The sequence below is a fragment of the Primulina tabacum genome, chromosome 2 (genome assembly GCF_025594145.1).
Source record: "Primulina tabacum isolate GXHZ01 chromosome 2, ASM2559414v2, whole genome shotgun sequence".
NCBI lineage: Eukaryota > Viridiplantae > Streptophyta > Magnoliopsida > Lamiales > Gesneriaceae > Primulina > Primulina tabacum.
Window position 1 is genome coordinate 14,311,431 of NC_134551.1, and position 18,012 is coordinate 14,329,442.

Sequence of the window (18,012 nt, forward strand, 5' to 3'; positions counted from 1 at the left end):
AAATTATATCATAATTATAAAAATTAATAAAAAAATATATCGATTTTTAATAATAAAATAAGAAAAATTAAGACCAAGACACCATTTACCTCCATCAAGACAGATTCTTGATAATAATAAACAAAAATTATTGTAATGTTTTTAGTTTAATTTTCGAAACATGAAATTAAATGTAAGTTAACAAAGCAATTTTTGCCTTTTTGTATTGAAATTTAAAGTTTATGACATAAAGGTATATTTATTTAATTATAGTGATAAATAAATTTGTAATATTCCAGAAGTATGATAGAAGTCGAGATTGGAAGAATACTTTACTGCGAAGAAAGTCGAGATTGGAAACCTGAAAACCTTGAAAAATTGAAAATTCAGGGAGACGAAATGGCTGTGATTGAAGAAGAGCCAGCCGTTGAAAGCAGTTCCAAATCTCAATCAAAATCACCGGCGCCGGCTTCGGGATACGAGTCCGATGGGTACGAGACCGCCAGTGAAACCGAGCTGTACGACGCCGTTCCAGAATCAGAAAATTGTACGGATAACAAAAATACTGATAGTTTAACGAGTGTTAACGACAACGATGTTGAGGTAAGCCGTGTCAAGGACGAAGAACAGCATGAAACGTCTGACTGCGTCGAGAGTGAAGTCAATGAGGTAAGGCTATTGAAATTTTTAGCCTGCTTGCTATGTATTGACTATGTTTTCGCTTGTTCGAATGTAATTTTCGATGTTTGGATCATTGAAACTTATGCAATTGATGTTAGAAGGGCTTTGAAACTGGACTGGTAAAAAGTTTTGTTTGCTGTATTTGGACATGTTCTCTCATATTCTCTTGAAACACAGGACGACTCAGTTATGGGATATTTAGAACTTTATGCTGCAAATGTACTCCTCGTTTCAATTATGAAAATTATTTTGACAGAAATGAATTTGTGATTAGAAGCTATGTTTCAAAATCTGTTGTACATGGCAGGAATTAGGATAATGTTGGATGACACCTGTTAGTAATTAAGAAGTATAAAATACATTCAGGTCGTGCTGGATAGTTGGATTGATAGAGTTGATTTGAAACTCATTTCAATTCCAAACAAGTCAAGGAATTTTAAATCAATGAATTTGAGCACTTTTTATTAGTTTAATGTGAAATCCATCAACCTCGATGACTAGAGCTCGTCTGGCTAGAGCACTTTTTATTACTTTCTTGTCTATGTTAAGTTAATCACCTTTTGGGAATTTAGATTTAGATATAAGACAAGCTTAGGGACTGATGTTACTTAGCTGTAGTTTTTCCTTTCCCATAGTTATTTCTTATTCTTTTGTATAAATCTAAAGTTATGCTAACACCTTGCCATAACTAATGTTTACTTACACTTTCAATATTTTGTTTTTCATGAAATAGAAAGTTTTAGAGGAATCAAATGAGTCCAAACTGGAGGGTAATTCCTTATTTAAAGCTGGACAGTATGAAGATGCACTAGCGAAATATGAATTTGCAATACAAATTGTCCAAGATGTGCTTTCGTCTACTGAAATACGATCGATATGCCATGCAAATAGAGCTGCATGTTTCTCCAAATTGGTATGCTTCTCATGATTGTGGTTAAGAATAATTTTCTATTGTCTAGCATCGATGATGCATAATATACTTGCAAGCTCTCCTTTGGGCATAAATTTTCTCCATTCAAATCAGTTTCATTCATCATGTTTGCTTAGATGCGTTAGATGAGCACTTTAGATGTTGAAAAATGCTTTTTCAGTCCACAATGAGGTGGGCAAAGAGGCACACGTTTACTTGTCTTGAACTAGTATAATCGGAATAGAGCAGTTACTTTCGATGTAATATGACTTTTGTGGCTATTGATTTCTTCCTTTGTGATCAGGGAAATCATGAAGAGACAATTAAGGAGTGTACAAAGGCATTAGAGCTGAATCCCACCTACATGAAAGCTTTATTAAGAAGAGGGGAGGCACATGAGAAGCTTGAACATTATGAGGAGTCAATTGCTGGTAAACGTAACCCAAAAACGAAAATCCAATACTGTTATTGTGGAGGATAAGTGTTAATTGTTATTTGATACCTTCTTTTTATCACATGTTTTGCAATGCAATGTTTACATCAGGACATGTTTTGCACTGGCCTTTATGTAATCATGCTTATCAGATGTCGGATGAGGAGCCTGACAATTTAAGAGTCCAACCCCTACTTCTGCAGAAAAAAGGGATAAAGAAAAGAGCTCCTATCCAAAATGAATGACATAGTGCTGTATTTGATAGAATACTCCTATTTTGTCAGTACATCTCCTCATAGGATTAGAAAACAGTATTTGGTGGTATAGACGATCATGACCTCCCCATATACCTTAGTCTAATGTACCATTTCTTTTTCTGGCGACTATACTAAAATCTTAATCAACTTCTAGGAATCAACATATTGACAAACATTACTTGTATCATATTTTAGTTTTTTACGAGATTACCTGCACGTGCTCTTGTTTTTATAGTTTAGATGATGCTGATATTGTGTTTGCCTATTGTCTCTTGTGCGTAAACTTATTAATATCTCTATTGTACTGAATCATTTTTGTCAAAAGACTCAAAACAAATAAAACTTGCAGTTACTTGAATCTTGCCTGAAACTCTTTCTTGTTGATTGCTGCTAGACATGACAAAAGTCTTGGAATTGGATCAATCGAATGATCAAGCTAGGCGAACCATTATCCGTCTGAAGCCATTAGCGGAAGAAAAACGTGAAAAAATGAAGGAAGAGATGATTGGTAAAGTTTAAATGACTAATCCTTGCAAGTAGTTTTTTCTTTTGTTTCCTTGTCTTTTTCGAACTGAGTTGCTATGTAAAGGCTTGCTTCCTGGTTGACGTCTTGTTGAAGCACAATCACTTACACAAGTGTACACGATCTATTTGAAATTCAGTTGGCCATAGATTACTGGACACTAGGATCCCCACCATCAAATCAAAAGATCCCAAATGGTCCAATTAACTCGCATTTATTTATTTATTATTATTATTCTTATTATTTTTTTTTTTTATCAAAATGACTACTTGAGGATGATGGTCGTGGCTGTACTTTGTCTCTCACACTAAGGAAGTTAATGAAGTGTAAATTTGAGGGAAAAAAGAAGAAAGTCACTGATCACACAATCATGTAATTCTGTAGGAAATATTGTTTCTGAAATTTGCATCTGCATGTATTTCTCTTGGAAAGAAGTCAGCGGTGAAATCCTTAACTGTGTGTCTGCTCCTTTGTTTCATCATTAGGATATAGTTTTATGTTATTGTGTACTTTCCTGACATCCGGACACCACGATTTATGTTCCCATTTGGGGACGATGGCACAGGTATCAGTTCCATTTATAGGCTGGTTCACCTAGTCGATATATCATTTACCTTATTTGATAGAAAACATACAACATATGTTTCTACAATCTGATGAAGTATATTGTCTTCATGAAATCTTGATTACCTATTTCTTTGGAGTGCAGGGAAGTTGAAAGAAATGGGAAATTCTATTTTGGGTCGTTTTGGCATGAGCGTTGACAATTTTAAAGCTGTCAAAGATCCGAATACTGGTTCCTATTCTGTTTCATTTCAGAAATAGTGTTACATTTTTCAGATTTAACTTGTACACTACTATGAACAATTGTTTTGAATGTTTCAGAGATGTATGGTATCTGAATTTGATCATATACTTGGTGCCTGCGAGTCCTGTCAATTTGAAAGGGTTATATTCTAGTTGTATGACACCACATTCAGATATTGGTGTGTTGGTAATCTATATACATATACCTATATTTGTACTACCTGTAAAATTGCCAACAATCTATATCTACATCTATCTATACTACCTGTAGAAGTGCCCACGAAAGGGTAGAGTTTTTCCACTGTGAGAACTCACAACTTTGCCCTTTAATTGTGTGTAAAACATAAAAGAATCAGGGGGTATGCATGTAAAAGTCAACTTTGAGGCATGAGTATTATTCGGAAAAAAAAAATTGCGCTATAGAAAAGAATACATCAAAAGGCAAGGGACAGGAGGTCAATTCTCTAAAATTATAATCGTAAGTGGTTAACATGAATAATTTTCTGCAATAAATTAAATAGTAACTGTCTGCATTGCATAAAAAATAACTCCAACAAGAAAGGCGATACCCTGTAAATTCGATCTGACTCAGCCCAAATCCAACCCGTATTATACAAGACTCAGCCCGAATAATTTCCGAACCGAGTAGTGTCCAAGGCCATTCGTGAAATTGACGAGCCCCTCTACAGAAATTGATGGCCCATGAGAGCCTAAAATCTTACATAGAGTTTAGTATTATACTCGGAAAAAATGCCTCACAAAATAGTTATGCCCGAGCAGCTTAGCTAAATGACAGGTTATCAGACCGAGCTCAAATAAATATGGCGATGAGTACGGATAAAGTCCTACTAATGTAAAAGACATGGACAAATTTCTATGATAAGAATAATATCGTAAAGATGTCAGTAGACATTCAAAAGTTATAATCTGATAAGGTTAAGTCAGCACGAATCTCACAATAAATTTATTGTTTCACCTACTTGTTTTACTAGGAGTTCTTCTTCTACAAGATATCTAGCTCCTTCTAACTCTATAAATACTAGGTATTTCTCATGATTTTATACATTCACTTATTCTTATCACTAGTACTACTTTTATCTCACGCTTAAGTTGTGCCTCAGTACTGACTTAAGTATCAGAAGGGTTACGTCGAAAACACTTCAGGCGTCCTCTAACTTTTGTTCGTTTGTGCAGATCCGAGCTAAACCTTCGTCGCTTGCTGAACCATTTTGGTGTATTGGGCTCACCAAACCGAATCCAATGCATATTTTTTTGGTATCAATTGACGCCGTTTACGAGAAATTACGCCTAAGACAGCACAATGTGGTTTAATTTTATTGAGCCAAGAGACATCCAAACGTTCCAAGACTTTAGTAGGATCTTCTTGCATAGATTTTCTACCAGCAAGAAAAAACTCACCACGCTGAACTTCTTTGGTATCAGACAAACACGAATATGAGACAACGAGGACAAGAAAGCTTGCGTGCCTATATTCACAAGTATAATACTAGAGTGGTGGAGGTCCCTTCTGCAACCTTTCCACAACCTTCGACATATTAATATACAATTTCATACAAGGCTTAAAACTAGAGGATCTCTTTATATCATTGGTGAAAAATCAGCCCACTAGTTTTGAGGGTCTACTAGCAAAAGTGGAAAAATATATTAACATGGAAGAAGTGTATAAATAACAGGTGGAAGAACCCAAGCGAGTCCCCTGAATAAAAAAGGGAGGCTCGGCCAGACAATCCAGTGGCTCTTCCGACCCTAGCCAATCCAACAAAATTGCTCAGATAGTTTTCCACATATACTCCGTTAAAAGTAAATAAGTTAAGAGCACTTGAAATTTGTGATCAAAAGCACCTCATTCAAAGGCCGCCAGGAAGTTACAAAGGACCCCGATGGCCTCCTTCTGACAGGTATTGTGAAGGATCGTTTGCTGATCATCTTTCGGATGCTTCAAACAAAATATTCTCCAATGAGCTGCAATAGCTCGTGTTCTAAGAATATTAACGCCGATGAATTGAATCGAGTTTGGTTAAAAACCAAGCGAAAGAAACTCGAAGTAATCCTTCGTAGAGAAAACTGTTATATTAAAAAACATTTTAACTTATATAAACTGAATAACCGAAAAAGGGTAGATTAGTTTTTGCATTCATCAGTTCAGTAATTGTGACAACTGAACTGACGGATACTCTAACTAATCCAAACAGTTTGAAAACAATAGTTAATCAGTTAAATACACAAGATATGTTTATGGATGTTCGTAGACTTCAACTGCTCCTACGTCATTCCTTCTACCACCTCGGGTAGAATCCACTAGAAAACTTTGATTTATACAACTCTTTGTACAAACCCACTCAGCTAGGACTTACACTACTGCCTAAACTGAACTCCTAGCTACGAATGAAGGCAGCACCTTCCAGCCAACACTACTTTAACGTTTATGTGTCAAAGACTACATATACAAGTTTAACGTCTTTTTGCAAGACTGTATATGAGTGGTTGAGAAAATTTGTGTGTAAGAACTGAACAAGGATGTTATCACACACTGAGGGAAAATGGCTTCTAAACTAAGCAGATAACACGTTAAAGTGTCCATCTGGGCTGAATGCTTCTGAAAGCATATGTGCAATGTGCGTGCCCTTTCTTTTATCTATTGAAGAAGCTTTTTGTATTGAATCTCGTTCTTTTTCTTCAGCTTCTTTTTCTTCTTATTCTTCTTGTTCTTGTTGAGTCTTCACTGATCTTCACTATATATAGACAGAAAAACTGAACGTACAGTGAGACTCATTTATTGTATCCGTTGCATCTTGAATTCGTTTCTTGGACTTTATGTCTCGACTTTTAAACTGCCCTTTTGAAATGTTTTGTCTTTAATACTCTGATGTAACGTCCATTATTGTCCTTGGATTGGACAATGGCTTTGTACCTTCACGTACAGCTGGACTCCACTGAAAGAGTTTGTCTTCATCCATAACGGAAAGATTCTGATTGAGGCTTCGAACTGATCTGCTGAACTGATCTTCAGTTGGGCTGGTGAAATCAGTTGACTCGTCAGTGGAACTGATTTCGCTCTTGTTCAGTTGGACTGATCAGCTGGGTTTTCTCATCAGTTGAACACTCCTTCGGTTGTCCAGGCTTCTGAGGTTCTCCTGCTGAACCACCTATCAACTGAACAGTCAGCTGGACTGCTCAATTGACGTAACAGTTAGACTTATTCAGTTTGTGCGATCAGTAGGATATTCAGTTTGCGATGTAAACAGCTCGTGAGTGATCATAGATGCTGCACACTAAGGTATATTATTAGTAACATAATTAACAAGTTTTTTTATCATCAACATCAAGATTGCGAACTTGAAAAGTTCCAACACTCTCCCCCTTTTGATGACTACAAAGACTTGAGCAGTTAAGCGCAATATATTCAGTTCAAGGGTTAGTATATTCAAACGTCATTAAAAGCTCCCCCTTTATAACTGAATTTAAAGAAGTTTTTGAAAAACTCCCCCTACAAAACTGAATTGAAAAACCTTTTTAAGAGGGATAACCATAATTTGAGAAAATACTTTTCAGTTGATGAAAAGAAAGGAATTTTTCTCAACAACTGAATTTTAAAACTGATTGACAATAGCTTTAGTTTAAAAAAAACTTCCCTTCAAAAATTGAATAAAAACTCGTATCTGAAAGATATTTATATAATTATTTATTCAGAGATTATAATCATTCAAGCAATGTAGACAAGAGATCTGGAAATATCCATTCAGTCACAATGAAACACAGCTGAACAAATATGATGTTCATTTAAATAAATTGCATTGTATTATATCTGAGTACATACATCAGTTGAACAAGAAAAATTACTCCAACAGTAGCATATTTTGAACAACATCAGATATCAGTTGGTTTATGCGATAGAACTGGATATACTATTAACTGGTTGCTTGACTGCTTGAAATGCTGCATTGGTTGTGAGGTCAATTTGTTAGAGAAACGAGTTAAACTGCTTGAACTTGACTTCTTCGTAGACTAACTGGTCGAGCAGACTCTGACTAGGCTCAACTGGAATTCTGCTGGTGGTTTAATCAACCAACGTCCCAGCATGGATGAGTTTCGTCTGAAGAACTGCTGACCTGGTAGGCTTGCAACTAAAAACTTGTTCGATCGAGAAATTTAGCTGTGCATCTTTACAGATGATTCTCAGTCCCCTGCAGGCTGATTAAAACTCCTAAGCAAAGAGTCTAAAGAAGTGGCTATAATATTAGTTGCAGAGCCAATCCTCTCAACTCCTTACTAAAGAGCAACATATAAATATTTTCAAATAGTTTTGAAAATAGTATGAAATACTTTTAAATATCTTTTAACACTATTTTAAAGTAAAAATTTTAAAGCACAGTTTTCTTCAAGTGTTCTTCTTAGAACAACCTGCTCTGATACCAATTGAAGGATCGTTTGCTGAGCATCTTTCGGATGCTTCAAACAAAATATTCTCCAATGAGCTACAATAGCTCGTGTTCTAAGAATATTAATACCGATGAATTAAATCGAGTTTGGTTAAAAACCAAGCGAAAGAATTCGAAGTAATCCTTCGTGAAGAAAAATGTTATATTAGAAAACGTTTTAACTTATGTAAACTGAATAACCAAAAAAGGGTAGATTAGTTTTTGCATTCATCAGTTCAATTATGGTGACAACTGAACTGACAGATACTCTAACTGATCCAAACAGTTTGAAAACAATATTTCATCAGTTAAATACACAAGATATGTTTATGGATGTTCGGAGACTTCAACTGCTCCTACGTCACCCTTTCTACCACCTCGGGTAGGATCCACTAGAAAACTTTGATTTATACAACTCTTGGTACAAACCCACTCTGCTAGGACTTACACTACTGCCTAAGCTGAACTCCTAGCTACGAATGAAGGCAGCACCTTCCAGCCAACACTTCTTTAATGTTTGTGTGTCAAAGACTACATACACAAGTTTAACGTCTTTGTGCAAGACTGTATATGAGTGGTTGAGAGAATTTGTGTGTAAGAAGTGAACAAGGATTTTATCACACACTGAGAGAAAATGGCTTCTAAACTAAGCAGATAACACGTTAAAGTCTCCCTCTAGGCTGAATGCTTCTGAAAACAGATGTGCAATGTGCGTGCCCTTTCTTTTCTCTCTTGAAGAAGATTTTTGTATTGAATCTCGTTCTTTTTCTTCAGCTTCTTTTTCTTCTTATTCTTCTTGTTCTTGTTGAGTTTTCACTGATCTTCTCTTTATATAGGCGAAAAAACTGAACGTACAGTGAGACTCATTTATTATATCTGTTGTATCTTGAATTTGTTTCTTGGACTTTATGTCTCGACTTTTAAACTGCCCTTCTGAAACGTTTTGTCTTTAATACTCTGATGCAACGTCCATTATTGTCCTTGGATTGGACAATGTCTTTGTACCTTCACGTACAGCTGGACTCCACTGAAAGAGTTTGTCTTCATCCATAACTGAAAGATTATGACTGATGCTTCGAACTGATCAGCTGAACTGATCTTCAGTTGGGCTGGTGAAATCAGTTGACTCGTCAGTGGAACTGATTTCACTTTTGTTCAGTTGGACTGATCAGTTGGGTTTCCTCATCAGTTGAACACTCCTTCGGCTGGCCAGGCTTCTGAGGTTCTCCAGCTGAACCACCTATTAACTGGACAATCAGCTGGACTACTCAATTGACGAAACAGTTATACTTATTCAGTTTGTGCGATCAGTTGGATCTTCAGTTTGCGATGTAAACAGCTCGTGAGTGATCATAGATGCTGTACACTAAGGTAGATTATTAATAACATAATTAACAAGTTTTGTTATCTTCAAAATCAAGATTGCGAACTTGAAAAGTTCCAATATATTGTTACTTTCATAATGAATATGGTCATACTATTGACAAATGATGACATCTGGCTCAAGAAATTGAGCGAGTCATCCAATAAGATTCTAGGATGAGAGCCATATTGGCTCGACCAGAGAAAAATTACAAGCCTCCTAAGCGAGCTTGAGAAGAAATAAATCAAAGCAATTGGAGAAGGAGAATGCTCAAGCTGTGGAGGAGAGGACCTCAGGGTTCCGGTCCGAATGACCATAGGACCTGCCCCAGCGATCAACCTCTGTCTCGATGAGTTATAAATATGATCTATGGAGTACCTATTGATGGGGACTCCAACAGAGGAAATAAATCAATAAGTCGTAGCATGCATAATTCAAAGATCAGAGATAGGAGGGTCTGAACCAAGATGATAGATAATATTATTCGAACCCGAAGATATGCGAGGGGTGTCTGACCCACACAATGATCCCTTGGTCATTTGAAACATGATAGCTAATTATGAAGTACTCTATGGAATTGCCGTAACTACTTTGTATATTGTGAATATATGAATCTATAAAAGGTGGTGCAAACCTTTGTATTTATAAGCAAGCCCTAACTGCCTTACCTCAGATAAGGAAATTTGTTTCTATTTTAAACTTGAATCCTTCTTTATCACGGATTCTTTCCTTATCTACAAATATGAGGATATATTGATAAGGCTAAATAGATTTGTTTTGATACCAATTTATCTTTCCTAAGATTATCTCCTTGGAATCGATTTTCGTCCCCTAGATTTCGAACCTTCCCCTCACTACCGGACACCGCGGCTCCCCCCAAATACCCAATGATCGCCCATATCCCAATTTGACACCTTGACCCTTAGCTCGGGTCCGCAGGTCCTCATCCCTTTTCACCCGAGCCACACCATCGCTTCGCAATCAACTTGGGTCCTTGGCCCCTACTCGAGATGGACCAAGCAGCTCCACACTACTTCTTCGGGTTTTTGGGTACTCGGCCCTCATCCCCAATGGGCCAAGCATCACCTTGGCGCCAACCCGAGTCCTCGGGCCTCAGGACCCGGCCCAAAAACTTAATTATCGCTTTGGGACATGACTAAAAATATTACCGAGGTACTTTACATTAAAATCTTGGGATAGTCTGATATATAATTTTAGTTAGCCGTCCAAATACAAGAACTATCACATGAATATATTTTTAATCTAATTTTTTAATAAATATTTATATTATTATGATTAAATTCATAACCAATTTATGTTCAAATTCATAACCAATTTATGTTCTATTTAAAGTTAAAATATAATATATGATAGTTATGAGAAGTTAAATTTTTTAAAATATGTCCTTACACGGAATGTGGAAATTCAAAAGTTATGACTCCGTGCTTTTAAAATTATAAACACAAAATTCCTTGCAAATTGGGGTAAAAATATATTTGATTTTTTTAAGAAGATAGGAGTATAAAAAAACCATTACTTTTATACATGAGGTTTATTTATTTATTTTTATTTTTTTGGGGATTTTCATGAGGGTGTAAAACGTTCTAATGATGAGGTATTTTGTCTGTCATGCTAAAATTAACAAGGTAATTAATTAATCTAAAAGGTTAATCTTATATTATATAGTATAGATGTAATCTTATCCGTATTTATCCACATTTGTATGTTCTTTTATAAATTACGATTATTGAAAATTTCCATCTTTTGAGGTGGACTCAAGATCACCGGTACTTCATACAAATTGCTAGACCGACTACTATTTCATTATGAACAAACAAATTTTGTAACTTTAAATAATCTATGTTTCTGTATTTTTTTATAAAAAAATTATAAAAAATTGTTTTAAGAATAAATATGTATTGATCTATGAATAAAATATGTATTACTAAAATTGAATACTATATTTAAACAAATTCTTTAAACTAGAAGAACAATTATCCACGCGATGAATTGACAGGCTCTACTAATTCAAAATAAAGTTTTATGTAATGATGGAGTACAATTACAAACGAATCGAGTGCATAATTTTCGAATGCATACAAATACAGGAAGTGGAAAAGACTCTATCAGACTACCAAATGACAGAAGAAAACGAGTAATGACAAATTAACATTATAGTAACTTATAGGATCGGAAAATCCTGTAATAAGTAAAAAGCCGAATTATTCTTGATATGTCGCTGATATACAGATTTTCCATATTCCAAAAACTCCCGTTGATTTTTTTGGTTCTTCAATCGATCTTCACTGAAGAAAAAAGGTAGTGAACAAAGTAGAACGACGCAAGGAGACCAATTGTGCCGGTTGCAAGCAAGATCGCAATAGCCATTATCAAAGAGTAGCCAAGATAAAGTGTAGCAGAAACTGGCCCACTCAAGCTCTGGAGATCGAAGACCAGATACTTAATTGAGTACAAGAACACGTAGAGGGAAACTGAACCAGAGGAATAGAATGCCTTCCACCACCATGTCCAGTCCTCCACGCAGAGATGCATATAAGTTAGAACCACCGAAACTTCTGCACAGACGATGACCAACAAGAGGAGGACAATAAGAAGGAAGCCAAAGACGTAATAAAATCTTCCGAGCCAAATGCTAGAAATTATGAAGAAAAGTTCGATAAAGAGAGTCCCAAAAGGAAGGGTGCCTGCTCCAAGAACCAGAAGCCATGAAGGATATTTACGTTCAGGTATTTCTCTAGAGATTTGATTAGTTCGGACAGGGTATTGAATAGGCTCGGCTCGAGTGCCCAATAATCCTCCCAAGAGAGTAAGCGGCACCGATATACAGAACCAAAGTGATAATAGTATGAAATATAAAGAAATGGGGATAGCACCTGTGCTATTACTACCCCAAAGGATGAAATTCAAGATGGTTAGTATAACAAAAACGATTCCCGGAAAAAAGCATGAAATTAACCAAGAAACTGATCTCCACCCTTCGGATGTTCCTTTCAGAGTCCTCCACATACGAACACCAACATAACCAGCTGCGATTCCAAGGAAAAGATAAAGCAATATCATTCCGGTCAATAGCATACCTCTTGAAGCTGGTGACATAAAACCAAGAGCTGCAAAAACAATCGTGACGGCTGCCATCCCAGTAATTTGAACTCCATCTCCAACCATCACACAAAGCAATTTTGAATAATTTGGTTCTCTGAAGACATCACCAACCACAAGTTTCCAACCAGAAAGCTCCTCATTCATCTGAGCCTGAGCTTCTTTGTCCAATTCTTCATACCTCGTCAAATCCCTTCTCACTGTTCTCAGAAAGATGACGAATACAATTCCCGCCAAGAAGAAAATCACCATCAACGAGTTCAGAATTGAAAACCAGTGAACCCGGGCACCTTCCATCTTCAGATAAGCATCCCACCGAGATGGCCACCTGATGCTGCTCTTTACAAACTGAACCTCATATGTAAATGACACTCTCTCTTTCTCCCTTATGATTTGGAACTTGTCTAGCTCCTGTGGGCAACTTACAGATGCTATGTTTTCATACATTTGTTTAGGCATTTTCTCAGGATCATATTTTATGCTGCAATAGACAACTTCAAAACCAACAATCTCATAACCAGACGCCTTCTTTTTATCAGCTTCTGAAATTACGCCCATGCCTTCTTCTCCTGTACCAATTATCTCCACACCAGCTCCTTCATACTCGTGACTGAAAATAGTAAACTTGAGATGGTTGATTAAATAATCATCATGACCTTCCTGAGGACTGTATCCAACTGGGAACCCAGTCCAAGGAATTTTAATTCCACCCTGGGAGGTATATCTTAAAGCAGGTAAATTATCCAGATTCATGTTCACCTGATAGAGATCCCGAGATCTCTGTTTCAAAAGCTTTACCTCATGCTCATTCAATGGAGGAGTGGTGCAGAGGTACACTGATTCATTGACATTCATCCGAAAACGGTATGGAGAATTGTCGATTTGATCTCCCATGAGCAATTCTCCAAGGTTTTCAGCACTTTTCTTGATTCCCCCTTGTGGTTGGCAATAAGGAAGACTGTAATAGCTAAACGGAAGCTCAGTTTCAATGGAGGTCAATGAATTCACTTTGGCGTAAATTTCATCTCCTGTTGAATATGTATGCATATAGCTCCCAGGTAGATAAAAACCATTACACGCTTCCAATAAGAGAACCAAGTACGCCAAAGTGGTGAGTGATTTCCATCTTGTAATCAGATGCCACGCCATTGTTCAATATCAGAACAGCAAATAAAATGTCCTCGAATCAGCTAGCTCTATGTTACAAATTTATGGCACACCAAGAACCAATCCTGATAAAGTAATTGACCAAAAACTTGCATTAGTTTTTAAAACTACTCAAGGGCCTTTGACCACAATAACTAGAAAATGAGACTTAGCTGTTGTAGAGTGAGCCTTGTTAAAACCTGGTGACCATTAACTTATCGAATCAGACATCAGTATCGTTTTCACAAATCTAGTCCCATCACTCATTTTAGAGAGCACATCTTGAAAATGTATTCCATCAGAAATTTTTTATACTTTAACCATTGATAAAATATTATCCTTCACAGCAGTGATCATGAAAAGGAAACTTAAAGTGATCTTTCTGGACAACAAACAAAATATGGCTAGAATCAAGGAATCAATTACTGAAAGCTAGGCCATATAAACATACTTTGTTGAGCTACATTAACTACAATTATTTGCAGATAAGCGCCATTCAATAACTGATTCAATTCAGTTTAAGGACTCAATTGACCTGTTAATAATACAGAATAAGATGAAAAATTCATGAATGCAAACCTTAAAGTGATCTTTCTGGACATCATACCAAAGATCTTTCCGTATTTTATCCTCTTATCTTGAATCACTTTTACATACCTAAAAGAAACCATTCATTAATACTCTATCGGCCTAGTCCCACAATGTAAGAGGCTCGGAGCCCATGCAAGAGAAACTATGTACTGTACTACTGTTATCTGTTTCCACCCTATAAAACAATTTGATATAAGTCCATCCTTATAAGACCATTCATATTGCCCAATGTTCTGATATGCCACAGGGTATTACAATCACCTTCCATTAGATGCACGATGTCAACATAACACTCTTCACATTATGGGATTGATAAGGCCAAATCTTATAAAGATTTTAGGGATTTAATTTTATAATATTTGTGCTTATCTATAATTTTTATCCCTAATTTTGTGCTTATCTAAATTAAATTTATAATATTTGTAGATTTAAATAAAAGATGAAAAAAGCCTAAATTGGGAGATAAGATGATTTTACAAAACTTCAAAGGGAACAAAACCAAAAGAAAGAAAATAAAATATTCTTATATTTTATTATCTTGAAAATATTGAAGTTTTGGAAGAAATCTATGCAGATATTGATAGAGAGGAAACCTCAAAATTGAAAAATAAAATCTCTATAAGCTTATCTACAATTTTTAAACATGAGATGGGCTTCAAGGAGTTGGAGGATTAGTCTTATTAAGAAATATAAAAGGCAGCGTACCTGAGCAGCAAAATGAGGAAGGAGTGGGGAAGAAAGAAGAGAGAGGCAAAGGTTAGAGAACGGAAGGAAGGAGGGGAAGGAAGAGAGTAGAACAAAGAAGAAAGAAGAGAAAAGAAGAAGGAAAGCAGAGGAGAGACACGTGAAGAGAGAGAAGAAGGAAGCAGAAAACAGAAAAGAAAAAAAGACAACAACAAAGAGGAAGAGGAAGAACACGGAGGAATACCTCAACACACGCCAAAAATCACTGAGAATTCCTCTTATTTCTTCTTTATATTGTTATCTTCTATGAATTTAAATATGAATTTTCACTTTTGTTTTGAGTTTATGAAATAAATTTCTTTAGGCTAAGACCACGATAGGACCAAACAATACTTTGTTGATATTTGATTTCTTTTCAATATATTATTTTTCTTGACTTTAATTATTGATCGATGTTGACTTAATATTTCTTGTTAATAGCCTGATCAACTATTTACAGGTCTGTTGATTAATCACGAATCGGGAGATGATTGGTTAAATATAGCAACAAAGACACAATCAACACATGGTTAAACTGACTAGAAATAGTATTCGGTTTCAGTGTGCGATTTTAGGTGAAAACTGAAATTCCACAAAGATGCATTTAGATCTAATTAAATTCAATTAGAAATAATCGAACTGTTAGATTTAAATAAACTTATTAACTCGAGGATCGTTTAATAAATAAATTGGGGATTTCACCGTGATTGCCAAGAATTAAATAATTAATTGAATTTTAACACGTGTCAACATAGTAAAGTTTGGTACCGTTTAGTTCTTTATTTGAAGTTGAATCCCTCATTGATCTTTGAATCCGTCGTTTTTAGTTGCAATTATTTTATCTAATAGTTTAGATTAATAATTCATATATCATCTTTTTATTTATTTTGTCTAGCTTAAGTTAAGTGATAAAAATTCTATTAATTAAATATTAATATCTGTGGGATCGATATTACCCTGTGGCCGACTCTGATACAATTAAATAATGCCCTGGACCCACACGATCAGGGTCTGCACAAAGAAAAATATACACAAGGGGTTACACTAGTAGTTACTTCACATCCATTCACCCCGTGAAAATTATTACCCCAAGTTACACACCTATATTATTTCATTTACATTGTCTCAATATTTGGTAGATATTACACTCTACGGCTTTCCTAAGTCATAATTAAATACAAATGACCCTTAGAGCGGATCTTCATGGCATAAAGGAAAATCGATTTTTTGAAATCAACTTAAATCTGGGCCTTTGATTGAGTACTATCTCTCCCAAATTTTGACCGTCCGACTCCAGAAGCTTAACACCTCTTCAGTTGTTACCACTTCATATTCCCTATTTTTATAAACTACAACCATGACACAATTCCTCCAACCTTCATACATTTGCTTTGTTTCAAACATCTAGTTTAAGAGCTTCGTCAACCAACCTATCCTAAGGTCCAAGCCTCTACTAACTTTGTATCTTCAACACCCTTTTGAACCACATAAACACGCATCTGTCAACCGGCAGTAACAAATATAGCCCAAATTTACGATGAGACCCGGAGAATCAATCAGGAACTCACTTGATTGGCAAAATCACTATCAAAAGAAACTCACGTTTCATTCTTATTCAGAAATCAAATTCATCACACTCAATGTGAAACCATTATTATAAAGAAAAATAACTACCAGCCAGAACTTTGATCTACCATAACCATAGAAAGAACCCAACTTCGGATCAAGGGCTTCAACTTATACACAGAATAGTAAAGGAATCTCAATTGAACACCTAAAATGGCTAAGATCACGAACAAATTGAAGCAACAGTAACACATAAAACAGTAATTTTGCAAAGCTAAATATACCAAGGGCAGATCTGGATAGCTGGGTCTCGAGAAAGCGAGAAATGAATCGATTGTGTGAAAAATCGAAGTGTGTGTGTATTTTCGTTGTCTAGGCTATGCTTTAACGTAGACTAGTTATAGATATATAATGGTAAGTGATATAACCCACACTTGGTTATGAACTAAATTTATATATGCTAGCTATTTGCACACGAGTCAGTTATAAATTGTTTTTTTATTAAACTTAATTTTTTAAAAAAAAATACGATAACTTTCCGAAAAGAAGAAGGGATATATAAATTGGGGTGTTAAAAATCTTTTATATATATTCAAAATATTATACAAATTGGGGTGTTAAAAATCAAATCATGCGGAATTAAACCAATTTATTAATATAAAAATATATATAGATATATTAAAAATTTGCATATTATCATACAAAAAGCAATAAAAACAATATGTGATTACGTTCGAATCGCTAAATTGAGAGACTTAGTAATATATATAACATGATCAAGTATATTTCAAGACTGTGTAATTATAATTTCTGAAGCCATAGTTTTTAGCTCATTTTTTGAAAGGCAGAGGACTTAATAGCTTTTGGAAAAAGTTAAGTTTTGGTGATTGAATAAGATTTGCTAATCCAAAGTATAGTTACAAAACTTAATCGAAGTGAATTCAAGGAGAAAAATTGAACTAAGAAGACTAACTGATTACAAAGCCAAACTGACAAAACATAAAAAGTATACAGTTATACAAACCAATTCTAGGTCGACTGATTAAGCCCGCCCAACTGACAGTCTATCTAGTTGATCAGTCAGACCAAATCCATATTGTGGGGACCCGGACGCTAATTCATTTCTTAATCATCTTTGGAATAATTGAATCAATTTAAGATAAACAGGGTCTAAATTTTTCTTTTTAAAATACAAGTGCGGAAACGTAATGTAATCAATCTGATATACATATCAAAAATAAAGTACATGTCTTGTACTCAATACATTAAAATCAAACTAGGGTTCAACTACTATATATCAAGTGCTGAAGCCTATCTACCTCTGATCCGGATCTCCACGCTAACTTGTCCTCTCTCATCCTCTTCTTGACCCTGATCATATCCCATCTGTTGTCATGCACACATACAAACACGACAACAGCCGGATAATTCCGGTGAGAATATAATCCCAGTATAAACAATGTAAACATGCAAT

The 18,012-nt window shown here is 35.4% G+C and overlaps 2 protein-coding genes across 6 annotated transcripts; one reads left to right on the forward strand and one right to left on the reverse strand.

Moving 5' to 3' along the window:
- The first annotated feature begins 277 nt into the window (after positions 1-277).
- On the forward strand, positions 278-3,694 carry LOC142530587 (uncharacterized). Its single transcript, XM_075636415.1, has 5 exons — positions 278-648; positions 1,394-1,573; positions 1,875-2,001; positions 2,655-2,768; positions 3,493-3,694. The coding sequence occupies exons 1-5, from the start codon at positions 283-285 to the stop codon at positions 3,606-3,608; spliced, it is 903 nt and encodes a 300-aa protein (XP_075492530.1). The 5' UTR covers positions 278-282; the 3' UTR covers positions 3,609-3,694.
- Positions 3,695-11,402: 7,708 nt separating this feature from the next.
- On the reverse strand, positions 11,403-16,942 carry LOC142530592 (transmembrane 9 superfamily member 12-like). 5 transcript variants are annotated; one of them, XM_075636423.1, is made up of 3 exons: positions 16,823-16,934; positions 14,238-14,315; positions 11,403-13,744 (listed from the first exon to the last, which is right to left on the reverse strand). In XM_075636423.1, exon 3 carries the CDS (start codon positions 13,659-13,661, stop codon positions 11,685-11,687), a length of 1,977 nt encoding a protein of 658 aa, XP_075492538.1. In that variant the 5' UTR covers positions 13,662-13,744; positions 14,238-14,315; positions 16,823-16,934; the 3' UTR covers positions 11,403-11,684. The 5 variants fall into 5 exon arrangements, with proteins under 5 accessions (XP_075492538.1, XP_075492533.1, XP_075492545.1 ...); XM_075636418.1 differs by lacking the exon at positions 14,238-14,315 and having other exon boundaries at positions 16,823-16,942; XM_075636430.1 differs by lacking the exons at positions 14,238-14,315; positions 16,823-16,934 and adding an exon at positions 16,647-16,797.
- Positions 16,943-18,012: the final 1,070 nt, after the last annotated feature.